The following is a 27,306-nucleotide window of genomic DNA, read 5'->3' on the forward strand; positions in this document are numbered from 1 at the left end:
TTTATATAAGATGTGCTGATTTAAACAGTCTTTCTTCCATACTTAGGATTATTTCTATAGCACACACTGCTGGGTTACAGTTACTGGTTATTGCAGGATACGCATATTCTCAAGTTTGAAACCTGTTTCCAAATTGTTATTAGAAAATTGTCTGTCTGGCAGTTGGAAACAAGTTCCAAATTTCAGGTAGCTCTGCACACAGCGATCCATCATTTTAAACTTAACACATACACTAAAACCGTCAAGACTTTAAAATGCGAATGAAGTTTATTAAAAAGAACTTTGCTTGATAGCTATTAACTTTCCCAGCTTTATTTTCCCACTTTAATAACTATACAATGTAGCCCAGTTATCCGAGTTTCACCAGTATTAATAGTATCTTTGTATGGTATCTTCATTTTAAGGCACTGGCCTCATTTACGGAGAAGCTGCTGTGTTAGCCAAGCCTCTGACGGTTTTATAGGTAGGTTGGAGAGTCTTAGGCCTTTCCTGGCTTTTTTGGGCTTCACAACCCCACCCTGCCATTCTTCCCACTAGTGTTCTACAGACTCAGATGGCTGGAGATAGGGCAGCAGCATAACCCAGTAATGCCAGAGGCAGAACTGGGAAGGTCAACTGAGAAGACTGGATAGCATGAGAATTGGGCAGGTGAGTTGTGCGGAGACCACGCACCTGTTCTAGGCTGTGTTCACAGTCTGCTCATCTCATGAGTGACAGTCCACTGTAGGGAAGCAAAGACCATCTGGGTTGTGAGAAAGACCCAGAGAAACCCAGGCGGAAGACCTGGGAGTTCATGAAACCTGTGATGGCAAGGGCTAGGATGTGATTACAAGACCAAGGCTTAATAGGGCAGTGAAGTTTCAAGGAGTACGTTTATTCCCTGTAGATCTTTGCTAATTTTCAGGTTCAGATATGGAAGGAGTGGGCTCCAAGAACCTGGGGTGGGAAATTGGGAATGTGCTAGATGCCCTTAAATACCACAGTGACTCAAATTTCTGGGCCAGCAGCAGTAGCTACGGTGCCTCTTATTAGAAGAAAGACTTATCCAGAGGCATCACCTGAGGTATGTGGTTGATAAGATAATATCTGCTCTCAAAGTCTGCTTGAAGAATGAGCTGGCAAACTGCTGGTAAGCCAAATCCAGCCTGCCGTATAATTTAGTATATAGTATAACTCATGAGCTAAGAATAGTTTCCAGTTGAATCAATTTGATAACAGGAAACCCCGATTAATTAGAATCTCTCCCAAAAGAATTCCATTCTTATTAGTAGACCTGTAGTACAAAATACTGCACTTAGTTTTTTAGTTTTATCAAAAAAAAAATTTGTGAAAACTTAAATTTGCCTTGGCCTGCAGAATTTTTACTATTTCTGGCCCCTTAAAGGAAATGACTGACTCCTGTTTCAGAAAACTAGTATCAGGACTGAGTGTGGCACAGAAGGAAACTGCAGGGCCTGATTATTATATATGAACAGGAGCCGTAGCACACAAGGGGATCTTGAGGATGCTGAGCCAGAGGGTTGAGTATAAAACGATTGATGTGGGGCATCTCTTGTGACTCAGGATATAAATTCTAAGCATTCTTGGAGCCCATCCTAATCTAGAGTTGACCCTTGAAGCTTGGAGACAATGGCCTATAGGAGGGAGAGATGCTGGGTGTTGAGAAAGGGGGTTGGGGGACTCAGGTGGGCATGCTAGAGAAGATTAGTATTTAAGGCCAGAAAAAATACCAGCTAAAAGATGTTCTCCTGGAAGGACCCAAGGACATTCCACTAAATTCGATAACGTGCTAGTGAGGTGCACCAGCATTTTGAGACATTAATGGAAGCTCTCAGCCAGGGTTGGCAGTAGGAGAAAATAGGGATAAAAAGATTCCAGAAGAGCAGAGATCAGGTGGTGGCAATCATCAGATGGTGAGGTAAGCATAATTGTCATGATGGGCAGCAAAACCCGAAAGGCAGGAGGAGCCTTGACCCTGCCAGATCTGTGGTGAAGGCTGTCAGACCTCTGTGTGTCCAGGGGTCATACAGGCACAGCTCTGAGGTCTGTTATATTTATTTCCAGAACAGAGCCAGGTCTCAGGCCCAGAGACCATCAACTGGAGCGGAGGAAGGGCCTGACAACATTGCAAAAACTGTGTAATAAAGATTCTATGCATCTTCCCCTCTGAGGCTAGGGGTAGGAAATGACCCAAGTCTCATATGCTGTTGGATAGGGGGTCTGAGTTGATACTGATACCAGGGGATTCAGAGTACCATCATGGTCCTTCTGTTAAGATTGGGAGCATAGGAAGTCCAGGTGACATGGATTCCCAGGCCAAGTTCATTTCATTGTGGGTTAAACAGGTTTGCAGACCCCTTAGGTTATCTCCCTGAATGAGTGGGAAGGGGTACCCTAGGCAGTTGACAGATACCCCACACAGGGTCCCTGGCTTGTGAAGAGTCATAATGGTAGGAAAAGCCAAGAGGAACCTCTCAGAAGGCATTCCCCATCCAAGACAGTGAACAAAGATTCTGTGATGTGTGTGCAACGTCTGGGGTTAGGGCCATGCTGAAACGTGTAAGAAAAGGCAAGCCTAGCGCTTTTTATTGGCCTGCCTGTTCCCCAGAAAGAGCAGATGATTCCAGCAGATGATCGCGAATGACCAGGAACTTAACCGTGTAGTTGCCCCAGTCATAGCTCAGTGCTTAAAGTGGCGTGTTTGCCGGGATAGATCAACAAGCCTCTGGAACTGGGGAAGCCCCTGACCTAGCGAATATGTTCTTTTCAAACAGATTCAAGCAAAAGATTTTTTTTAAATGACCTTATAACGTGGACATCAGAACACATTCCCTGTGTTTCTCCAAGTGTGTAGTAACTCCTGTTCTCTGTTACAATACAGTCTGGAGAGACATTGATCACCTTGCCATGATCCACTATATTGATGACATGCTCATTGGTCTTGCTGAGGAGGAAGCAGTGAGTACTTGGGATGCCTTAGGAAGACACCTACCTGTGTGCTAGGGGGTGGAAGAATTCAGGGCTCTGCCATATCAGGGACGTTTTTAGGGTCTAATGGTCTTGGGCAGGGATTGGCTAACTAGGGTCCATGGGCCAAATCTGGCCTGCTGCCTGTTTTTGTAAATAATGTTTCATTGGTACACAGGCATGTGCATTCATTTATTTTGTCTAGCCTGCTCTTCTGCTACACCAGCAGATAGATGAGTAGTTTCATCAAAGACCATGTGGCCCACAAAGCCTAGCAGACACTTACTCTCTGCGCCTTTATAGGAAATGTTTGCTGACCTCTGGACCTGGGCAGAACTGGAGCATTTCCTCCAATGGAAAGGTCAAGATACTGCATCACTAAGAAAGAGGCATAACTGTTGGTAGGACCTTTTGGATTTGGAGAAACCTTATTTTACACTTGAAAATAGTGCTCCTCCCCAATTACCAGGTGACTAGAAGGCTGCCTGGATTCTGCAAGCTGCCCTGCCATCTGCTGCAAAGGACAGAGTAGGCTCCACCCTCCAGGGATCTGTGTTCTAAATGGTTTTGTGTGGTGTCTCTGATGTCTCACTACACAGTGGCAGCTCAGCCCCTGAGTGGTAGGAATCAACACCACGTCCTCTGCAGCAGGGAGCTGTTTACTATTCAAAAAGCAGCTCCTGGAGCTACTGTGCTCACCCTGCCCTGAGTGTTAGCATTGCATCAAGTCCTGAGGCTCTTTTACGGTATCTCAGTTTTGGTTTTAGTTTTTGTGTAAAAATTCTTGGACATTTTGTTAGACTTGTTTCTAGGTATTTTATTATATTTTAAATGGTGTCTTTTAAATTTCTTTTGCTGAGAGTTTGCTCCTGGGACTAGAAATACAAGGATTAAAAAAAACAAAACAAAACTGGATTTTTATATTGACCTTTGTGGTCTTGCTAAAATCACTTACCTATGCTGATTTAAATGTAGATTCTTTGGATTTTCTACATACAAAGTCATGCCATTTGCAAATAATGACATTTTGATTTCTTTCTAATCCTTACGTACTTTTTTCTTTGCCTTGTTGCAAAGAAAGGTAAGTTTATTTTTTATCATTAGGAAATGTGATGCTGAACATTTGGGGTCAGAGGGCATCTTATTGAAAGCTTTCAATAATATTTCTCCATTAAAATACTGACTGGTTTTTGGTTGCATACCCTTTATTTAGGAGATTTCCATTTACTTAAGGTTTAGTATAAATTTATTTTTTAATCGCTAGTAAATGTTGGATTTTATTTAATACTTTTTCCTTCTTGTGTGTCTATTCCTTTTACCTATCTTCCAATCATTCTCTTCAGCTAAGTCTAATTGGTTGTTAAACATCCGTTATGTTTAAGAACTGAATAACTTTTAGTTGTAAAATTTTCTTAATTTTTTTTTAACATAATGTAGAAAAATTAATTTTTTCACAATTCTGGTGGCAAGAAGCCAAAATTAAGGTGCAGGCAAGGCCATTCTCCCTCTGAAGTCCCCGAGGAAGAATCCTTGCCTCTTCTAGCCTCGGTGGCTGCCGGCAGTCTTGGTGTTCCTTGGCTTGCAGCTGCATTCTTCCCTCTCTGCCTGGGGTGGCACATGGCCTTCTCCCTGTGTCCAAATTGTCCTCCTTTTAGGGGGACACCAGTCATTGGATTAGGGTCCATCCTAATCCAGTATGACCTCTTTTTAAAATGATTATATCTGCAAAGATCCTATTTCCAAATAAGGTCACAGTCTCAAGTACTGGGGATTAGGAATTGAACATACCTTTTTGGAGGACACAATTTAACCAACAACACATAGGTTTAATTTTCTTCTGAAAATCTCCATATAGCTCATTCCTTGAACACATTACTCACAGTTTTTAAAGTCTGATCGTTCCAACATCTGCATCTCTGTGTGTATGTTGTCTGTCTGGCTTAAGTTTGTCTTTTATGCATGGATATTTTTGGTAGGGTACCGGATATTGTGTACTTAAGTTGTAGGCATAGGATGACTACAAGACCCATGTGTTGTTATTATCTGTGAGGGGATTGGTGGAAGGAATGCAACCAGATTTCTTAAAATTACCCTGAGAACATGAGAAGCCTAAAATGACCAATATGCATTTGGTGGGAATCATAAAACAACAATCTGAAAAAAAGTAAATCTGTGAGCCCAAACTCAGAAAATTCTGCAGGTGCCAATTTGAATTTACATTATTGTAGGGGTAGGAGACCATATCAAATAAATCAGTAAAATATAAGTAGTATGTGAATTAGGGCCGAGTACAAAGAGAAGAAGCAGTGAACAGGGATGAGAGGTCGAGTGTTGGTGGTACAGCTGGAGTGGCCCGGCCCGGAGGCCTCCTGAAAGGGCCTAAAGGAGGAAGGGAATTGGTGATGCAGGGATGCTGGGGAATTGGGACAATGTCCAGCAGAGGGAGGGAAGCGCAGTGCCCTGAGGTAAGGCTGCAGCCCAAGCTGTGTTCATTAATACAGCACTGCCTGGGTCTACTACTCAGCAAAACAAAGTAATGAACTATTGGTTCATGTAACAATCTGGAGCTCCAGAGAATTATAGAATACTCTGATTGTATAACAGACTTTTATCCTTGATTATTTCTGAGTGCTGGGTTAGAATTTGGTTTATCTTCTAAGTGAGCTACCTCTGTAATGTTCCAGTTTTCTGTAATAAGCATGAAAGATGCTTGCATTCGGAAAAAAATAAGATTGTTTAAATAAAAAGTGGGGAGGGATACATAGTCCCCAAGAAGGTACAGTCCTTGGGGTCTCTCTCAGATAGTGATAAATACCAGAAAAGGCAGTATAGCCTAGTCGTTCAGAAACGGCTCAGGAGTAAGATGACCTGTGAGAACCTAGGTCTCTTCTTATGCACGGTGGGCATAATATGAATCCACATCACATAGGCTGCTGGGAAAATCAACATGTGTGAAGTGTTTGTAACAGTGCCCATAAAGTACTAAGTGTTCAATAAGTGGAAATTACCCTTTGCTTTCTCTGGTTCTTTCCTGGTCAGCCCCTCATCTAGGAGATGACAAGAGGCAGGAATTGAGACAAAGCCAGCCTCCCTACCCCCCCAATCCCTTGTTCCCCAGGGAAAACAGGCCCAAGGAAGGGGTCTCTGAGGCACAGCAAGTAATTCCACACGGTGAAGCCTGGGCAGAGGCTCCTCCCGTCCTATGACTGACTACCTTTCCCACTCCCTACTCCTGGGAGGGAGAGAGGAGAGCTTATTTCCCTTGGGAATCAGCAGCCCAACTCCAGGGCCCATGCGCCAGCCTCACAGGCTAACACCAACTCAATCCTGCATGGCTCTCTCCCGCCACCTTCCCATCACAGTCTGTGACTTTTCCCAACCATGATTAACCCAGGCTCCCAGATGTCCTCCATGAGCCCCTTGCCCCAGCCTTGGAGGGGAAGAATCAGCCTAAACCACCAGGCAGGATCCTGTACTGTAGAAAGCCAGGCTCACTGACTTGACAATGAGGGAGCTGCACACGTTGGGGGTATGGGGGGTCGTGGGCCCCTTTGGGACGTGAGGAAACTGGCGTTTGTTCAGGCGAAATTGGACAGGCTGTTTGGCAGGCTGAAAGCAGATCATGACTGTGTGTAACTGGTCTCCACCGCAAAGCGGAGCTGGGAAACCAAAACGTTAAGATGGATGTGGAATATTGCGTCCAGAAACCCCTCTTCCGGGGCTGGGCGCCCGGGTAGGAATTGAGGCTGAATCTCGCGTCAAAGTGATTTAGGTTACCCTGGCAGCATGGGGTTTTCTTCTTACTAATTGGATTTCAAACAGCAGAGCATCTCACCGTTTATGATGGTAGGAACCCAAGTTTCTAAAAGAAAGCAGTTGTCGGTCACTCAGAAGGGGGCGTTCTGCCAATATCGCTTCCGCGTCTGCCACTCTAGCCCCACGTAAGGCCACAGACTTTGCTTTCTTAGGCGGAGCTCATTTTTACATTCTCCAATGCAACCCATTCACACCAGCATCCTCTTGTGTCCAAAGAGGAGAGGGACATGCATCCCACTCCCCAGGACGAAAAGGCGGGGTCGGAAGCCGCCTTTGGGCGGATGACGCTGCGGCGCGTCCAGGCTGCGCCGTCCCTTGGGCTCCGCGCGCCTGCGCTCCTGCCTTCTTCCTGCTCCCGCCGCGTGCGCAGCTCTGGGTCCCACGATTGATTCCCAGCTCAGGATGGGGCAAAATTCTCCCTGCAGTGGCCGCCCCTGCTTCCTCGTTGATCTCATCACCTACGTACCAGTCACACCGACGTTCCTCTGGTCCTCAAAATGCAAGAAACCAGTGTTCCCTCTACCAGGAAACATGTTTGCGCAGCTGGCCCCTCCCACCATTCACCTTTGAGGATTCAGCTCAGATGTCACTTCTTGACCTGACCACATCACCCACTGCTGCCCATGCACCCCAGCCGCTGCAGCACGCTTGTTTTACTTTCTTCATAGCATGCATCCGGTTCAGAATGCTGGGATCTTAAAGGCCTAAGAGGCCCCCCGTAGCTCCCTGCCACACTTCCCTCACCTACCTTGGACCGTGAGTGGCTGCAATTTCAGCCAGGTATCCTGAGTCCCACTCAGGTTCTTGGAGTTCCTGCTGTAGCTCTGGGCCAGCCTTGGAACTGTCCCCTCATCCTGCTTATGTGTCCTATTCAAGGGCCCTAAACAGGTCTATGATCCTCATTTTTATTTATTTATTTGTTTATTTATTTAGGCCACACTGGGTCTTAGTTGCAGCACACGAGATCTTTGTTGCGGCATGCGTGTGGGATATAGTTCCCCGACCAGGGATTGAACCCGGGCCTCCTGCATTGGTAGTGCAGAGTCTTACCCACTGGACCACCAGGGAAGTTCCTGTGATCCTCATTTTTAGACCTCAGGGCCTGGGAGGGCTGCAGACCAGGAAGTGTGGTCCTCAGCCTCTAGAATCCCTTGCGCTGGCCTCCTGACCCCAGCCAACAAGTCTTGGATCCACTATACTTTCCAGAGGATCTAGTACCACCCTGGGAAATGGGTGGAAGGTTTGGAGCAGGGCACAATTAGAGAGCTGGCTTGAAGCAACACCAAGACAGGTGGCTGCCCCATCAGCCCAGACCCAGACCCAGACTGTGAGCCACTGCCTGGCAGGGACAGGGCAGACGTCTGCTGCCCCAGCCTGTCTCCGCCCCCGGGTCTCTGCCAGGAGTAGGGGCTGCTCTGAGTATGCCTCAGCTCCTCCCACCTTAGGGTATGGAGGTTGGCAAGTGGGGTGAGGCTGCAGGATGAACAGGCTGCCCAGGTGGGAGAGCCGTTTCCCCAGCCCCACCCCGTGCATGCTAGGGCCTTTCAAGTGAGGTATTCCAGGAATGGACTTTGGACATACTGAGACCCAGATTGGCATGGATGGGTTTTGGTTCTAAAATGCACTATGCAGGGCTTGCTGGGATGTTGCTTATAGTGGGGTCTCACGGGACATTACCTAGAGTGGGGGAAGGGTCCATGGGTTGGTCTGAGAATTTCATAGGGTTTTACTGGGGTGAGTTAGTGAAGAAACTGCTGCATTTCCTGGGCTGTGTGAGCACTCACTGAGTGAGGTGGGGTCTTAGCAGAGGGCAAACGACTGGGGATCATTCTAGGTTACAGGATGTCATGGATATCTGGGTCATTGGGACTTATAAGGTCTCCAGGCAAGGTGTGGAAAGTGTAAGGTTCTTTGATATAACGTTGAGGTGTCTTGCATCATGCATGGGTGAGGCAGGAGATCAATTATCAGGAGGTCCTCAAAGTGGGGGGCATGCTGGGAATGGCTTCAGGACAGACATGTGGTCACAGGATGCATCAGCAATCTATGGGACACCACTTCCCCCCCCACCCCCCCGCCACTGAGGGGCCTGGACTTTCCTGAGCAAGATTTCCTTGTCCCTTTCCAGCCTGCCTGTCCCTAACCAGACCCACAGAAGGTCATTAGACCACAGGAGGGAGGAGAGAAGTTTAATTTAGAAATAAGCTCTGGACAGCCTCCCGAGCATAAGGGAGCCTAAGGGCCCACCCTCGGAGAGAAAGGCCATCATGAAGGGTAAAGTCCCCCAAGGGGGAGGTGACAGTATGATGGGAGCTGGTGCAGGAAGTGCCGTGAAGCCGGTCCTGTGCTCAGCAGGTATTGGCAGAGCCTGTGGAGAGAATGGAGGTCAGGTCCTCACAAATTGGGTCACTCCACAGACACCCCCTCAGCCTCAGGTGACCCCAAGGCAGGCTGGCTCAGGACAGTCTGCCTTACAGCATAACATTTATTAATTCTCAAATTATATGGCTATCCTGCCTGAGTGCCTGGAAGCCTCTCGAAGCCTGTCTCACCTGGAGTGATGAGTGGAATGGCTTTCTCGGGTAAGGAGCTGAGAAAGGAACACGTCAGATTAGCATCCTCAAGCCTTCTGTCCTTTTCCCCCACCAAGATTCCTGGTGCCACTTTACACAATACCAAGGGTCAGAGCTTTCCCTGATTTGGGGCCCTTCAGGGTTGATGATCTGTGAATGACAAATCCCACTGCAAGCCCAGGGACAGCCAGGGGGCTGTCCTCTTTCTCCAAATTGTAGGGCTTTACCGCCAAATAGCTCTGCTCTGCTCAAGGTGCACACAACAGGGCCCCGTCTCACCTGTGCTTATGATCTTGCTTGCATTTGCATTTGCCCCCTGTGAAGGAAGAGACGGCCAGTGCAAAGAGCCTGGGGAGCCTGAGCCACCCCCTTCCCACCCGCTCCCCACCCCCACCCCAGCCCTGCCAGTCTCACTGCTCACTCAGGGCGAACAAGATTCCAGCGATGCACAGGAGCGCTGCACAGATCACCCCGCCCAGCTGCAGGCCTTCCCAGTCTAGGGGAGCATAGAGAGTGAGCTGGCCCCAGCCGGGCTCTGCCCCAGCCGTTCAGCAGAGAGTTACGGCCACCTGCTTGTACAGATGCACTTACATTCCAGGCAATGAGAAAGACAAGCCAGTAAATACATCATGCAATATCTGGTGGGAACAAGTGCTAGGAAGAAAAAACAAGCAGAAGAGCACAGAAAAAGAACGGGCTTTGAAGAATGATCCAGGAAGGCTTTTCTGAAAGGTGGCATTTGAGCTGAGACCCGGGGCACATGAGGGCTGTGTTGGGGGACAGTGCCAGGCAGAGGGAGAGGAAACCTGCTTGGGGGGTTGTCGGGCAGCAAGGAGCCGGTCCTGGGGAAGGCAAGAGAGAGTGAGTTGAAGAAAGGAGATTAACCAGGTGCCTCTAGCCCCTTTCCCCAGAAGTCTTCCTAAACATCCTGTGGGCACCTTACCTCCTTGCTGGAATGAAGTTCTCCCAAAGACCGTGTTATGTGTCGGCCTGTCACTCTTTTAGTCGACGACGATGACGATGCTGGTTCTTTAATCCCCAGTCTCAGCCCCATCCTGCCCCTCCTTCCCCGTTCCCTCAAGCCCCTCTCTGTCTACACTGGGCTCCACGTCACCCCTCACCAATCTCTAGCAAAGAGGTCCAGGATAGGCAAGGGTAGGGGTGTGGGGCAAGGGATATCAGCTCTTACCATAGTAGAAGGGACTGTCTTTATCTGCAGGAAAGAAAACATAAAAAAAATAAATAAATAAGGACCAGAGCCAGGAGGCAGGATGTGGGGTCTCAGAGGGAAAATGTGGAGGCAGGGCCAGCAGGGCAGTTTGGGGCCTTACTCACCAACCAGGTCATTGGCTTCCAGGACGGGCAGGCCTGGGTGAGAGAAGCAGAGGCACTAGCTGTTAATTCATGGCACTGGTCTCAGAATGAATCAGCAGCCAGGACCCCAGCCCAGAGGCGCAAGGACAGCCAGCCTCATTGGGACTCTGGGGAGGTGGGATGGAGGGACCCTGAGGTCACCGGTTCCTTTCCTCACACCTTCCCCAGCCCCAAACAGACCTGGGATTTTGTCTCCTACTTCCTGGTCTTTGTGCCCGCCCCCCGCCCTCCGTTCCCCACCGCCCCCCCCCAGCCCTTCCAGCTATTTCTCAGGCTTCCTGCTATTCTTTCTTATACTCAAAATGGGATGGTGTGTTGGTATCTTTTTACCCTCTCCTGAAAAGCTTCCTACACAGGTCCTGGCTAATGCCCTGCCTCCTAAAGAAGTAGGGAATGCTGTTCTCTTCACGCCAACAGATGGTTAGCTCCCAAAGTTCCATTAACCAGGGTAACTTTTGCAATAGCTACTTCCTACCTGTACCATTACTTCCTTTATGTTTCTCTTTAAGTTGACAGTTTAAATGAAAACACATTTATTCAACATCAGGCCCCCTTTGTGAGATGCTGCCCTGGTTTTCACAGCCTTGGTGGGTGGGTGGGTGAGTGGCAGCAGGGTCACCTCTGGGAGGACTCACCTGCCAGCAGGAGGAGAAGGCCCCGGACCACTCCCTCCATGACACAGCAGCAGGCCTAGGCTGCAGGGGAAGGGGGCAGGCTGGGGTCAGACAGCCCCGACCAGCCCCAGGCTCACGGCACTTGGTGGCACAAATCTCAAGGCTGCCCTTGCTTATGGGGTAGACTTGGAAAAGTTACTAATTTGTTTCCTTGTCTGGAGATGATAATAGTAATAATGCCTTGTGGAGTTAAGTGCTTAGAGCAGTGCCTGGGCATAGTAAGTGCCATATGAGGTTTTGTTAAAATCTGGTAATCAGATGCCTGACACACCATCAGGAGAGCAGGGCTGCTGTTCTAACTCAGGCTTTGCTGCCTGCCTTCCTGACCCCCGGCTCAAAGGGCTATGGTCGTCAGGCCTCGGGCTATCCAAAGGTCTGGGCCTGGGGCACTACCAGGCTGAATTCCAAGATAGCCTCCACCTAGGGCATGCCCAGGACTCCTCTGAGTGAACAGCTGGGCAGGGGAAGCGGAGGCGTTGGGGGCAGGTGCCAGGGACGGGTGCCAGGGACAGACAAGAGCCTCCCACCACAGCCCTGGCCAAGCCTTCCTCCAGGTAGCCCCAAATTCCACTCTCAGAGTACAGACTGCTGTTGGCAGGAAACTGCCTGGTAGGTGGGACATGGATCCTTCTTTCTCCTTAGGGTGGGAACTATCCATATCTTCATTTACTAGTCCCTAGGGTGGCTGTGTCCTTGAGATAAGACCTCTACCAGCTTTCTGCCTATTGTTAGCCTCAGGCAGGCAAAGGGATGTCAGTGTTCCAGACTGCAACCCCAGTTATTACGTGCCAGAGAACTCCTCTCTCAGCCACTTAACAGCTGTGTGACTCAGCTGGGTTACTTAACCTCTCTGTGCTTCAGTGCCCTGTAAATATGAGGATAATTATAATAGCAACCTCATAAGGTTGTGACTGAATTACATGAGTTACTATATGTTAAGCCTAAGAATAGCACGTAGCACATAGTAAGTACTGAAACGTGTTACAATAAGTAAATGTACAAGTACACGGGTCCTTTTGCCATAGGAAGGAGGGACTATTAACACGCTCCTTGGGAACACGGGGGTCTGTTGGCTCTGAGCAATTTCCAAACCCGGCCCTCCTTTGGCCAATCTGTCTCTCCCTGCCCCTTCCACCACCCTGGAATTCCTGGATCGTGAAGGTCACAACTCCTCTTTACAGATTCTTTAGCCAAAGACTGGCTCCTGTTTCCTCCAGCCTCCAACCCACCTTCCTTCCATATGACAGTGGGCACAGAGCAGGCAGCCTCCAGTCCTCCAATCCCCCAAACACACACGCGTTACTGAGAATACGCAGGCAGCTACCACCCCTTCCTCAGACTGGTACCCCCTCTGCCCCCACCCCTTTTCCTAGGAGCCCCGAAGTCCTGGCGGAAACCTGCTCACCTGAGAGCTGAGTGCAGAGAGCTGGCCTGAGGAGGCTCCTGGGGCTGCATCCAGCCCAGGTGGGTTCCAGCTTTTTAAGCCCAGCAGCCCCGCCCAGGGCAACAATACTATCGCGCCGAAGGAACTGGTCAGATTCCTTAAGATTCCTGCGGCTCCCTCTCCCCAGTGCACTCTTAAAGGAGACGGCTCACCTGCCACACCCGCCGAGCGGAGGGAGGGCCCCAGGCCCTCTCAGAGGCTAAGCGGAGGGTGGGGAGGGGGATGGGCCTCAGACCCGTCTCGTGAGGAGAAGGGGGCTTTCAGTTTCTTTAGCTCACCTAGATCCTAAACAAGGGGCCCAGAAATGTGTGGAAGGGGACAGGATATTTCTGGGTACTTGGGGCAGAAGTGCGGGTTCCAGGACTTCTGGGGGGCGGGCGTTCCGGGAACATCGTGTCAGCGAGGAGGCGGCGGGGCTGGCCTTGAGGCTCCACTCGCTCGGTGGTAGCATCGCTTTTCCTTGGACTGGGTTTCACTCGGGGGAGAGCTGGGGCTGATGGGCACCCCACAGGATCGCCCACCCTCTGACCACGTCCTGACAACCACTTAGCCCCTGGGGACCGGAAGCTGGAGTCTGGAGCCCCCCACCCTGCCCTCGCTTCCTGCCTGCTGCCTGGGGGCACGGGTGTGAGATGGGGTGGTGGGGCGAGGGGAGGACCACCAGCCCTGGGATGAGGAGTGGGCCGCCTCCCTCTGCGGACCCCCGCGCCTGCCTTGTGCACTGCCGGCCAAGCTCTTCCTGTCCCTCACCCCACCACGTGCCTTCGACCTGTGCCCTTGATGCTGGACGACCACGGGCCCCTCTATTCTGCTGTCCCCCCTCCCTGATTCCTCTCTTTTCACCCTCTTCTCCCACTGCGCAGTGACCAACTGAAGCAGGACTGTTGCCGCCCTTATTCCCAATACTGATAAATAGATTTTGATTGAATTGTTGCGTCACTGAGGACAGGAAGCCACCAGCAGCTCCCAGTGCTGGGGGTCAGAGGGCAGGACAGAGCCCTGAAAGACAGGGTGGGGAGGATTCAAGTGAGTAGGAAGCCGGAGGGCCTTCCTAGTGCAAACATGTTGCACCTCCTCACGAAAACCTTCCATGGTGCTTCCTATTTTCAAGATTCGGTTCTTGCACAGAGCTTAAGACCAGGGCTCCGGGACCAGAAAGAGCTGGATATGAAGCCCAGCTTGCCACTTGCTCACTGGGAGATCTCAGGCAGCTCCTTCATTCTGAGCCTCAGTTCCCTCTCCTCTAAAATGGAGTAACGGGACTTCCCTGGTGGCGCAGTGGTTAAGAATCCGCCTGCCAAAGCAGGGGACACAGGTTCGAGTCCTGGTCCGGGAAGATCCCACATGCCGCGGAGCAACTAAGCCTGCGGGCCACAACTACTGAGCCTGTGCTCTAGAGCCCGTGAGCCACAACTACTGAGCCCGCGTGCCACAACTACTGAGCCTGCGCACCTAGAGCCCGTGCTCTGCAGCAAGAGAAGCCACCGCGATGAGAAGCCCGCGCACCGCAACGAAGAGTAGCCCCCGCTCGCCGCAACTAGAGAAAGCCCGCGCGCAGCAACGAAGACCCAATGCAGCCAAAAATAAATAAATAAATTTATTTATTTTAAAAAATAATAAAATGGAGTAACAACAGGACATACCTTTGAGGTTCGGGGTGGAGGGGCTGGCTGCAGGGGCACGGGGCCAACCCATGGCCAGCCCTCAATTTGTATGTGTGGAATGAATGCTTTCCAGGCCCTGTGTGAGGAGAGTTTGTGAACCTCGAGAGTCAGAAGAACCATTAATAGCACATACTTTGGAGTCAAATCCAGGCTCTGTTAGTTACTTGCTATGTGCACTTGAGCAACTGACTTACCCTCTTCCTGCCTATTTGCTCATCCATGAAGTGGGGACCATGACTGAGCCGACTTTGAATGTCTGTTGGGATGATGACATCTGATTATGCAGTTCAGTTCACAGGGGCTGTTCGTGTAGCTGGGAATGGCCCTGACATACACACAGTAAGATCTGCAGCATGAGAGAAAGGGGGTCATCATTAGAGAGACCCCCATGGGGTAACTGTGCTCCAGAGAAGATAATGGTCTTGCTCAAGGTCACACTGTGCCATGGTAGCAGAATGGAGACTCAGCTCAAGTTTCCAGACTCCTCCTGTGGGGAATAAGCAGCAAGAAAGCAGGCATTTGAGGTAGAGGACCCTTTAAGTCCCAGGTGCTTTGGAAGGTCTCCAGGAAGTATGAAAAGGACCTCAGATTCACTTCTCCAGAAGGTTCTAGCGCTTTTGCCCCATCCTGAAGCTTCTGCCCTCTTTAGGGATCCTCCACTCCCATCCCTATCACCATGAGGTATTTCACCTTTAACAGGTAGAAAGAAAACTTCACCTGAGCCAGGTGGTATTGACACTGGTTCAAGGTAGAGGACAGGTTGAGCCCAGGGCAGAACCAGGGAGAGGGAGCCCAGCTACCTGTGTGTAGCTTCTGCAAGCACGACAATAAGTCACCACCTCATCTCCCCCTTTTGCCAAAGTTCAGTATAGGTGCATCAGGGCTGAGTATTGCATCTGTCCCCTCTGAGAGGCCCCAAAGGCCGGCCACACACTCAGCAGAGGGCAACAATGCCTTCCACACTGGAAGTGGCACAAGTCAGGTCCCAAGCTAATGAATTTAGCTTCTTAGATATTAAACCCAGTGCTTATAAATAGTCATGAAACTGGGTATAGAAAACTTTAGCAGCTTTGTGTATTAAGAAGTGTCTCATTTGTTAGGAGTATTTAGGATGAACAACTGTGCTCTCAAGGTGTGATTCCTGAGGGGCTAGACTGGCAGTGAAGGCTGTTTTCAGGAAGTCACTTTCGAGGAGGGCTGGCCACTTGCCCTGCTTCTTGGGCATGCATTCCTTATCAGAATTTCTGGAGCCATCCATTTGGGTCTGATTTCTTTTCTTTTTTGGGGGCTCGCCAGGCGGCCTGCAGGATCTTAGTTCCCCTACCAGGGGGAATGCCCTCAGCATTGGGAGCACGGAGTCTTAACCACTAGACAGCCAGGGAAGCCCCTGGGTCTGATTTCTTACCTACCAGATGGGAGAGTTGGGTGAGAGGCACTGACACCTACAGGGAAATCAAAACTCCAATGATGAAAGGCTGGGAGGAGTGGGTGATGGAGAGCCAGCCTGAGTTGGGTGGGTGCAGATGAGAACCCAGAGGTATCAAAAAGAGAGAAAGCTGCAAGATCCAGCTCTGAACTCTCCCTTCCCCTTCTGGACTCAGTGCTGCAAATGATACAAAAGACCTTGTGTGGAAGGAGGGAAGTCTGTTGCCAAGAGTGGCTGCCTGAAGATGGGCACTCACACCCAGGACTCTCTCTTCTGCTCACGTCTATCACTGCCACAGCCCCTCACACTCCCAAATTGTGCTTTTCCCCTTCTCTAAGCACCACCAATTGCTCTGCGAAGAACATAGATGCATCCTCAAAGTTATTAATTTCCCTGAGGAAAGGTAATAAAACAGGAATTATCTAAGATTGACCAGAGATAAAGGGAAGTGGATAGCATCATGCCTGGCACATAATGGGAACATGACGTGTTTTCTTCCTAACTTCCAAGATGGACTGAATGTCACAGGCATCAGTAGGAAGCTGAGATTGTCTATTTTGAAGGGTCTGGTAGAGTAGGGAAAAGACCCCATTCATGAGAGAACAAGGGCAGAGGGAATCTCTGCCCTCTGAGGCTTCTGCCAGTTTCTGAGACATACTGAACTCCCACCTGGACCACTTCCTGTGCTGTGTCCCTCAGGAGCCCCCCGTTCTTCCCCCTCTCTCTGACATGTTCTGCAGGTCCCCCTCTGTGTGCTCAGGGTGCTGGGCTCCTTGCCCACAGATCTGGGTCTCACTCCTTTTGAGGACCGTGAGGAAGGAGGCAGCCTGACTCTGCTCACCTGCCTGTCAGTGCTAGAGCAGGAGGTGAGTGGGAGTAAGACAGGGTGCAAGGAGGGCCATCTGAAGGGTAGCGGCAGTTTGAGGGATGAAGGGCTTTTGCCGGATCTCGGCCTTGGCTGACTCCTGCGCCCTGGGGAGGCGGCGGGAGGGGCCCTTCACGCTGCAAGATCTAAGAGCCTTCTAGACGAGGGGATACAGAAACGGTGTGGGGGAGTGTCTCAAAAACGGGGATATGGAAGTCTCTGCGGCAGCCACTCCCCCTCGGAGTCTGGAGTGAAGGCCCGGATCACTTTGGCCGACTCCGGCCAGAAAAGACCTCATAGGCTTCTAGGAGGCCCCTTCCAGGAAGCCATCCATACCCACTCTCTCTCGTGCAGGCAGTGTGGGCAGGGCTTTCCCGTCGCGAAGCGGTCCCGCCCCTCTTCGTGCGGATTGGCTGCTCCGGTTCACCCGAGTACCTGTCAAGCAGCCGCCCTATTACGCCTGCGCAGCTCTTCTCCCCCCCCCCCCCCCCCCCCCCCCCACCTCCCGCTGTATCCTCTTGTAATGGTTGGGGTTCTGGTTGAGTCACTTCTGGAGCCTTTGTCCACCCATTTATCGATTCGCGCCTCCGTGATGGCCACGATCTTCCGGAGGTCGTGGGCTTCAGGACCTGGGACCTTAGAGGCTGTGAGGGATAGCTGAGGTGAAGGGACAGAGCATCGGGTGAGCTCCGGAGGCCAGGGAGGAGGGGGACGAGCGGAGGAGGCGGGCCGCGTGGAGTGAGGCCAGAAAGCCGGCAGTGGACCTTGGAGGGAGGGCTTCAAGCCGGGGAGAGACATTGTTAGATTTGTATTTGAGAAAGTCCTTCGAAGAGTGAGGGTGGGAACCTGTGCATAGAGGAGAGAAGCGCAAGGGTTCACAACACTGAGATGCCAGGCGACGTCATTTCTCTTCGACCTTTCATTCCGCTCCTGTTAGAGCTCAGAGATGCTTTCCTCCTCCCCCAAGGGTGTCTCAGCTCCCTTGTCCAACTACTGCTCATGTCTCTCAACCAGACTACTCAGCCCTCGATCTTATAATTGAAGTACCTCTTGGGCACACCTCCCAGTCAACAACTTCTGAAATAAACCTTCCCGTTGTGTCACCTCCCCCATACCCACCCTGTCTCTATTTCAGAGTTCCCTATCTCAGGTCACTCCCGTTTCCACCTGGTCACACAGGCCACCACCGAGCACATCATATGGGGATTATCATTGATGTGTGTCACTCCCTCAGACTATGACCCCCTTAGGGGACTAGCACCCCGCGCTCCGGGTGCATCCACAATGGCAGCCTTGGTGAGAGCTTGCTACCTGGCAGGCTGCTTTCCAGGACTGACTTTCCGTGTGTTAACTCATGTCATCCTCACAACAACCTTTCTAGGGAGGACTCTCACCCCATTTCAGGATGAGGAAATGAGGCGAAGAGAGATTAAGAGAAGCACCCGGTCTCATAGCTGGAAGCGGTGGCCCCAGAACCAGCTCTTAATCACCACTCTCCACGTTAAATTGTGCATGTGATTGATTTTGAATGTGATTTAAAAACAGCTTTGTTGAGATATGAATTCACGTACCAACCAATTCTCCCATTTAAATTGTACAATTTCAATGTTTTTTAGGATGTTTACAGGGTATATATATATACATATAATATATATATTATATTATATATATATTTCTCTTTGGTGTGCATGCATGTGTGTGAATTTTAAGCTGATGGCTATCTATTTAGACATTTTGTGTCAATAAATGTACATTTTATTTTCACTAAGGTGCCAATTGAGGAAACGTTTGTATCACTATGCATGTACTATGTGTACCATGCTTTTTTTTTTTTTTTTTTTGGCCCGTGCCACGTGGCGTGTGGGATCTGAGTTCCCTGACCAGGGATCAAACCCGTGCCCCGTGCAGTGGAAGCTCGGAGTCTTAACCACTGGACGGAGAGGGAAGTCTCCTGTACCATGCTTTTAAAATTTAATACATTATAATTTGATTTTACAACTTTCAAAGTATTTTCATTTTAGTATAATTACTTGATATTTATTTACTGATTCAACATATATTTTGAATTTTACTACTGTTCTGGCACTTCTCCAGGAACTGAAGTTTCCAACCAGGTAATGCAAAGCTCCTGCCTTGAATGGCTGATATTATGATGGGGATGAGTAAGAAAGAGAAATAGATGGTATAATATTTCAAGTATTGATTGACAAATGTAGTGAAGACACATAAAGTGGCTGAGATGTAGAATGATGGGGTAGAGAGACTGCTTTCTTAGATTGGGAGGTTAGAGTTGGTCAGTGTTAGAAACATAGGTTTCAAACATTTGCATGACATAGTGATAAATTTCCCTTTGCCTTTTTCCCTTGTTAAACTGAGCCAATGAAGTCAAATACATCCCCTGGTTTCAGATTAGAGCATAATTTATGAAAAGTGTCTCCTATGTAGAACCAGTTACTCTCGTTCCAAGAAATGTGTCTCCTCTACATCTTTGTATAAGTTAGTTATAATAAGATTAAGTGTCTGATTAGGAGAATTACTTACCTGGCAATAATAGAATAAAAGAATGTTTTTACTGGCACTGAATGTTAGGGTTGAAAAACTGAAAACAGTGGCTGAACAGACGAAAGGCACTATGATTGGAAACGGTCTTAATTCTGTGTTTGTTGGCATTGAACATAACTATGAATGTCAGTAGTTTCTAGAACCTTGTCTGTTCGATAAATAATGCATTGAATTTGTGGCCACCTGAAATCTGGATTCAAATGCAATCAAAGCTTGACAAAGTCTTTGTTGTCTCCACTGCAGTAGCTCATCTAAAAGCCCTGCAACGTTTTGCAGTTATTTGTTATGCAGTTTTACCAATAAACAAAGGGAGCTAGTGTTCTGTCCTACTCCAATCAGACTACAAAAGAGAATAACAAGTACCTCCAAGCAATGTTTACCAAATTAAAACGAACTACTGAAGTTGAAGTTTAGTAAACAATGGGAAATAAATCATATTTTAAAAATTGAGTAGCAGTTTTAACTTTTTTCCTGTCATGTAGAACGTCTTGTAGTTTCATGGGTAAAGTCTTGAGAGCTATTACTTGCCTTCAAGTTCTTAATAAACTAGTAACATATTAATATATTAACGTCTAATGATCAACATTGGAATTTTCCGCAGTGAGGGTCTGAAGCCATCCCCCTTCCACCACAGAGCGCTTGGAGAACCAGTTTTGCCTCTAGAGCTGGGTGGAGTTCGCTGTATTCTATTTTTTCATCCATGGTGACTAAGACCTTCTAGGCTCCTAGGCTTGGGCAGAGTGGGATGCACCGCATCTCAGTTCCATATCTGAATTGGCACACCTGCCTTGGGAAAGAGGCATTGCTCCTGAAAACTGAAATAGTGCAAACATGGTGCCCAGCAGCGATGTAATGTCCCAGGTGTGGCGCTCAGAGCACATACACACCTGTCCCAGAAGAGGGGCGAGGGCAGATCCCGGAAGCAGGAGCTGAAGCCGGCCCAGAGCTGGAAGAAAAGAACACAAAATTATGAACATAATATGTTTGTGTGAAAGTTTATATTTCTTTAGAATGACATAGCAAAATAATTGCAAAATTTTAAAAGCTGACAACAAAATTTTAAGGATAACAAATTTAAAATTAATTGCCTTTTAAAATATTAATCTTAGTGGTAACATTAACTGCATAATCATAGCCACTGCTTCCTATGATAGTGATTTAGAATATTTTATTTTATTTTATTTCTTTTGGCCGCACCTGCTCAGCTTGTAGGATCTTAGCTCCCCAACCAGGAATTGAGCCCGTGCCCTTGGTAGTGAAAGCGCAGAGTCTTAACCACTGGACCACCAGGGAATTCCCTGGAATATTTAAAATCAGAATGTGTAAAATTAGAATCATTTCTATGAGAAAGAATGTAAGATAACTGAGTCTTCTAGCATGACTGACCCACTCTTTAAAAATTTTTTTTACTAATAGTTTAGAAAACTCGCTTTCAGCTTCACAATGTATTACCGCTAGTGTCCTGTAAAATTCTGGGGTGTTGTCAAATTCGGGAAAACGTCTATTGAGCAAGATTTCAGAGCGTTTCACGTTTTGCTTCACAGCGCCAGTCAAATACTCTTTGAATCGACGATGCTCTTTGACCACATTGCTGCCACCAAGCCTCCAGAGGCCTTGGATGGGGTCCTGGGACCAGCTGTGGGGAGGGGCGAGGTGTGGAGCCTGGACAGAGCATGTGTGTAGCTCTGGCCGTGGCAGGCGCGGGCGGGGGGCCCTGAGGAAGGGACCCGGGTGTGAGGGAACAGATGTCGGGGAGGCCCCCAAGTGTGGGGAGGGGCCGGACCTTGCGGCGGGGGCTGGGACGTGTGGGTGGGCCGCCAGGGCTTGGGCGGGGCAGAGGTGTGGACTGCGGAGATCGGGATAATGCGGGGGCACTGGAGAGGGTCTCAGGTATGGGAGGAGGCCCAGGTGTGGGCGGGCTGGGCTCGTGAGGGAGCTCGGGCGGTGAGGTGGGAGGGGCGCGGGGCTGTGGGTGGGAGCTGGCCTTGGGGGGAGGGCCCGGTCGTGAGGCAGGAAGCCCCTCAGAGCGTGGGAAGTGGCTAGAGTAGGGAGGGGGGACTTTGAGGCGTTCTGACGGTGGGAGATGGCAGGAAATGAGGGAGTCTGGGCGCAGATGGGGAACTCAGCTTGGGCGGCTGGCGGGGAAGGGGCATCTGGCAGTGGATGGAGGCCTGGGCAGGCGAGACTGGAGCGTGGGACCCTAAGCTTCAGCTTCAGCACCTTCTGTAGTGCAGAAATGTTCCCACCAGGACTGTTTTTAATAGAAAAACACTAGAAACAATGTTAATCTCCACTGACGGGAGAAAGATAAGTACCCATTTTTGTGGGTTAGAACTTTATTCCACAGTGAAGCGAGTGAACTAGTACGTATAGGTACACGGGTTAAGGTGAATACCAGCGAATCAAATGAAACAAAGTTGTAGAGGAATAACATTTATATATAGTCCAAGACTGTACTGCATAGTAAAACTATAAATGAAAGTACTAGAATAGATAACAATTTAAAAAGTAAGCACACAATTCAGCCTGGAAGACAAGAAAGGGAGGCTCCACCTGTCCCAGTAACAATGGGTCTGTTAAACTGGGTGCTGCCTGTTCACTTTTTCTTGCTTTATATTGTGCAAGAAAACCAGCCAAAGCTCTGTTGTCATAGTCAAGACTCTTCTGGAATGCTGGGTAGGAGGCGCTCTGAGGGAGCCAAGGGACTCTTAATTTGAGGAAAGTGTTTTATGGGAAAGGTAGCTCTGGTTTCTGAAATGGGAACAGAGGCATTGTTCTGAGGATCTGCAGCCACGGGCCAGGCGGGCTGGGGTTTATGGGGAGGTGTGAAGAGGAAGAGGTAGGGACTAAATGGTGGAGAGGTAAAGAAGCACAGCTGCAGGGACAGGACATTTGAAAGCCACAGTGGCCCAGTCTCACATCTCAGGTCCTTCAGGGCCTCTCACAACATTTAATTAGATACTCCCAACCTTGTGAATTTAAGTCACTGTGTCCATTTTACAGAGGAGAAACGGAAATTTGGAGGGATTAAGTGAATTCCCCAAGGCCAGTCTGACTCCAAAGTCCTTGGTTTTAACTCGGTTCAGTGCCACACTTTGCAATATTAACTCATTGCATCCTCGCAACAGCACTGTGAAGCTGACCCTATCAATATTCTATTTTATACTTGGGGAAGTGGAGGCAAGGAGAGCCAGATGGTAAGTGGTGAGATCAGAATTAGAATCCAGAAGGTCAGGGTCCATAATCTAGGCCTCTGGGCTGTAGACATTGGCAGTGTTTGTGGAAGAAACCTGAATGTGGCCTCAGCATGAGACTGGGTGGGGGAGGGTAAGAGGAGAATGCAGGAGAACGGTGGATTGAATTCGGGAGTTGAAGTTTCCTACCTTCCCAAGTCCCTCTGCTGTTAACTCACCCCACATTCTCCAGGAGCTTGCTAAGTGCCAGCAGGGAGGTGGTCCTGGAATACAGGAGTGAATTTAGCAGATTGCATGGGGCAGATGAGGCCACGAGCTGGCCACAGTGTGTTAGAACAGGTCCCGTTGTTCATCAGCCAGGCAGGGGTCTTCAGCAAGCCAGGAAAGATCATTGGGCCCTCCAAATTCACAGCTCTTTATTAGCCTCCTCAGGACAGAGCCAGCTGGGAGGAAACCCACAGTCAGTTTTGTTTTCTCCAGGCAAGTGCTATAGAAGTTTTTATGCATAGGAAGATATGCCTAATGTATATGAAGGAGAACTGGGAAATACACACACCAGGAGAAAGAGAAGGGCAAAGAGAGAATGGCAGCTTGGTTTTAGAAGCTGTAAAGCTGGACCTACCACAGCAGAAGTAGCAACCCAGCCTGTCCTGGGGAAAACTCTGAAATAAGCTAATCTGTACCAGTGAATCCCAGAAAGGACTAAGAATTAGAGTGCCCAGGACCTTCTGAAAAGGGTGTTTGGATGGGGCTAGAGGACTGCCTGGACATCCATGGGAACAGCAGGGGTAAGGGCTCTTCCTGTTGGAGATTCCCCCCGCCCCCCCCCAACCACACGCCCTCAGCCTTCTGTGTGTCTGTGTCTCTGAATCCTTTGGTATTGCTTTCTGGGACTCTCTCTCTTTGTCTCTGTCTCTTTCTCTCATCCCTCCGGGTCTCTGCGTTGTTGGCATCTTTATTTCTGTATCTTTGCTATATCCACATGTCTCTCAATGCCTCCCTGCCTTTGCTTCTCTGTGACATTACTGTAGCTCCAGGTGTCTCTGTATCTCCCTCCAAGCCAGGCCCAGAAACTCCCCCCCTCAGCCCACAGCCCCACCAGGCGTGAAGCCAGTGGTTAGCTCATCATTTTACCCACCCCAGGGCCTTTTCGGTGGCCTCACCTCTGAGTCAGACAAGAAAGGGTGTGGGATCCCAAGGCGGTTTTCATTTGTGGGAGACAGGGTGGAGTCTACCCCCAGTAGCCACTAGGTGGCAGTCAAGGACTGTTTCAGCCTTGGTCCTTCCCCTCTGCAGCTCTCACTGAGCTGACACCCAGGTTAGCGGGGAGTAGATTCTGGGTGCAGCAAATTTATTCTAACCTGAAATTTCCTTTAAAAATAAGGAGTAGGGACTTCCCTGGTGGTCCAGTGGGTAAGACTCCGCGCTCCCAATGCAGGGGACCTGGGTTCGATCCCTGGTCGGGGAAACTAGATCCCGCATGCATGCCCAAACTAAGAGCCTGCATGCTGCAACTAAGACCCGGCGCAGCCTAAATTAATTAATTAATTTCAAAAAATCAGGAGTAAAGAATTCCCTGGCGGTCCAGTGGTTAGGACTCCTTTCACTGCTGAGGGCACTGGTTCAATCCCTGGTTGGGGAACTAAGATTCTGCAAGCTGCACGGTGCAGCCAAAAAAAAAAAAAAAAAAAAAAATCAGAAGTATCCCATTAGTTCTCATGACAATTAAAAGGTTTATAAAGTTACCAGTGTGCCACATGTTCCTTTGTTGGGCCTCAGTTTCCTCTACTCTAACTTGGGGTTAATGGAATAATCCACCTGGGGAGGTAATTTGAGATCACCTGGTACATACTTAGTGCCCAGTGCCTATAGAATGCCATTACCATTACATTCTCATATTTCTCATCCATTCTCACCACTGGCTGGTGCTACCCCCTTGGATCAATGTTCCCACTGGTACCCTCGGCACAGGACTGGACAGGACTGTCCTTGGCTTGACCTGACTGGAGATTTTGGTGGGAAAAACTTATCTTCACAGCGTACAGGTGCCTTAACAAATACACTTAACTAACCATTAAGTATCTGATTATATATTTATCGAATCACTGTATGTATCTTATCTATCGAGAAATGTAAAAAAAGTTATTTTCCTATGTACATAGTGTCCATTTAAACATTATATTTATCTAACCACTATATATGCAGATGGCTATCTTTACCAATCTACAGAGATAAATGGGTACGTATTTGCATATATATACCGTTTCTCCACTTAGAATTAATTTAAGCACTATTCTACATTTTTTTCTTCATTTTTTCAATATTTATGTAACCACATAGTTTTTATTAAACCAGTAGACATTTTATATTTGTCTAACCACGTAATTTTTATTAAACCCATCTACATTTCTGTCTCTAGGGAGATAGATGTGTAATACATTTCTTGCATAGCTGGCAGTCAGAATCCTTCTGTTTCATAAAATGTTTTATACTGCGTGCTTCGTATCGCTGATGTGTGCACCTTTCCAATGCTCTTCGTGAGGACCTATTCCACACAGGCTGCTGCTTTTGGCCATTATGAGCAGTTGTCTTCTGCAGGACCTGGTGGCCACTATGATCCAAACAGAGTTTGTGGTCAGAGGGTCCCAGCCTAGGGAAGTACGGTGAACCATGGTTTTCTCATCTGTAAAATGAACATGAGAGTTAGGATTCTGATCATCATTTGACACATAGGGGTTAGTATCTATAGATGTCTATGTCACTCCAAATTCATCTGTTGAAACCTAATTCTCAGTGTGATGGTATTTGGAGGTGGGCCTTTGGAAGGTGACTAGTTCATGAGGATGAACCCCTTATGATTGTCATTAGAGCCTTTATAAAAGAGACCCCAGAGAGCTCCCTCACCCCTTCCACCATGTGAGGACCAGTGAAAAGACAGCTGTCTGTGAACCAGGAAGCAGGCTCTCACCAGACAATGAATCTGCCAGCCCCTTGGTCTTGGCCTTGCCAGCCTACAAAACAGTGAGAAATAAATTTCTCTTGTTTATAAGCTACCCAATCTATGGTATTTTTGTTATAGCAGCCTGAACAGACTGTGTCCATGTTGGCAGTCCCTAGGGTAAAAATCGTTCTGTTAATGAATTTGTGACTTTAAAAATGATTACTTAAATGAAATTTTTTATTGAAGTATAATATACCCATAGAAAAGTGCACCTAAGTGTCCAGCTTGATGAATCTTTATAAAGTGAGCACGCCTAGGTATCCAGCACCCAGTTTAAGAACCAAAATTACCAGTACCCAAAGGCCCCTCCTGTCCCCTTTTATTCAGCCCCCGTAACCACTCTCTCAACTTCTCTCCAATAGTTTCGTTTTGCTGGCTTCATATAAATGGGATCACACAGGATGTAGTGTTTTAGGCATTTGTGAGCTTATTCCATGCAATCGAGGCCTTTTTATTCTCCTTACTGTTTGGAATTGTATTGGTGTATATACTTCAATTTATCTGTTTTCCTGTTGATGAACATTTAAGCAGTTCCCAGATTTGGGCTCTTAAGAATAGTACTGTTAAGTGAACCTCTGCCCACCTTTCCCTTGGGTATGTTCCTGACAGTGAAATGTCAGTCATAGGACCACAGGATTTGCATGGATTCTGCCAAACAGGTTCCAAGTTGTTCCAATTCACACTCCCCTGGAGAGTTCTGGCTGCTCCCCACCACAGGCATGGCATTTTCCAACATTTTCTAAGCTCTTTGGTAGGCATTGCTTGTGCTTTTAATCTGCATTTCCCTCATGACTAATGCAGTGGAGCTGCTTCTTGGTCATTTGCATCTCCTCTTAGGAACGGTCTGAGTCTTCTGCCCCTTCTCCTAGATGGTCTGTCTTTCCCTTTGATTTGTAGCAATTCTTTAGATATATTCCGGATGCAAGTCCTATGGGTTGCCTTCTCACTCTCTTAATGGTTTTTTTTTTTTAAATAAATTTATTTATTTTATTTATATATTTTTGGCTGCGTCGGGTCTTTGTGTCTGTGTGCGGGCTTTCTCTAGTTGCGGCGAGCAGGGGCTACTCTTCATTGTGGTGCGCAGGATTCTCATTGTGGTGGCTTCTCTTGTTGCGGAGCTCGGGCTCTAGGCACGTGGGCTTCAGTAGTTGTGGCTCGCAGGTTCTAGAGCACAGGCTCAGTAGTTGTGGCGCACTGGCTTAGTTGCTCCAAGGCATGTGGGATCTTCCCAGACCAGGGCTTGAACCCGTGTCCCCTGCATTGGCAGGTGGATTCTTAACCATTGCACCACCAGGGAAGCCCCAATGGTATTTTTTGAGGAAGAGAAATTCCTAAGTTGAAATATTCAGTTTGTCAATTTTTTCTTTTATGATCAGTATTTATTTATCACCTGCCATTTAAGAAACCTTTGCTTAGACTTCCCTGGTGGCGCAGTGGTTAAGAATCCGCCTGCCAGTGCAGGGAACACTGGTTCGATCCCTGGTGTGGGAAGATTCCCACATGCTGCGGAGCAACTAAGCCCGTGTGCCACAACTACTGAGCCTGCGCTCTTCTCTAGAGCCCGCGAGCCACAACTACTGAGCCCGTGAGCCACAACTACTGAAACCCGCATGCCTAGAGCCCGTGCTCCGCAACAAGAGAAGCCACCGCAATGAGAAGCCCGCGCACCACAATGAAGAGTAGCCCCCGCTCCCTGCCACTAGAGAAAGCCCATGTGCAGCAGCGAAGACCCAAAGCAGCCAAAAA

General features: G+C 48.7%; 1 protein-coding gene and 1 non-coding gene across 6 annotated transcripts; both read right to left on the minus strand.

Annotated features, from left to right (window-relative positions):
• Positions 1-7,778: 7,778 nt before the first annotated feature.
• Positions 7,779-7,851, minus strand: TRNAG-ACC (transfer RNA glycine (anticodon ACC)). Its single transcript has one exon. It is a non-coding gene; the product is annotated as a tRNA-Gly (tRNA).
• Positions 7,852-8,956: 1,105 nt separating this feature from the next.
• Positions 8,957-12,900, minus strand: FXYD4 (FXYD domain containing ion transport regulator 4). Of its 5 annotated transcripts, none has more exons than XM_061198167.1 (9): positions 12,810-12,900; positions 11,366-11,425; positions 10,692-10,724; positions 10,546-10,569; positions 10,163-10,198; positions 9,778-9,852; positions 9,636-9,672; positions 9,336-9,373; positions 8,957-9,151 (listed from the first exon to the last, which is right to left on the minus strand). In XM_061198167.1, the coding sequence occupies exons 2-9, from the start codon at positions 11,403-11,405 to the stop codon at positions 9,132-9,134; spliced, it is 303 nt and encodes a 100-aa protein (XP_061054150.1). In that variant the 5' UTR covers positions 11,406-11,425; positions 12,810-12,900; the 3' UTR covers positions 8,957-9,131. The 5 variants fall into 5 exon arrangements, with proteins under 5 accessions (XP_061054150.1, XP_061054134.1, XP_061054160.1 ...); XM_061198151.1 differs by having other exon boundaries at positions 9,636-9,704; positions 9,771-9,852; XM_061198177.1 differs by lacking the exon at positions 10,163-10,198.
• Between the last annotated feature and the right edge of the window lie 14,406 nt (positions 12,901-27,306).

This window comes from Eubalaena glacialis, chromosome 1 (genome assembly GCF_028564815.1).
Source record: "Eubalaena glacialis isolate mEubGla1 chromosome 1, mEubGla1.1.hap2.+ XY, whole genome shotgun sequence".
In the NCBI taxonomy this organism is placed as follows: Eukaryota; Metazoa; Chordata; class Mammalia; order Artiodactyla; family Balaenidae; genus Eubalaena; species Eubalaena glacialis.

What these genes read in the sequence shown, in the direction of transcription:
- FXYD4 (XM_061198151.1), bottom strand. Translation starts at nt 11,405, where the DNA reads ATGGAGGGAGTGGTCCGGGGCCTTCTCCTCCTGCTGGCAG. An exon ending in GGAAGCCAATGACCTGGTTG is followed by an intron (nt 10,570 to 10,691) that starts GTGAGTAAGGCC and finishes TCTTTCCTGCAG; the next exon opens with ATAAAGACAGTCCCTTCTAC. An exon ending in TTGTTCGCCCTGAGTGAGCA is followed by an intron (nt 9,705 to 9,770) that starts GTGAGACTGGCA and finishes CAGGCTCCCCAG; the next exon opens with GCTCTTTGCACTGGCCGTCT.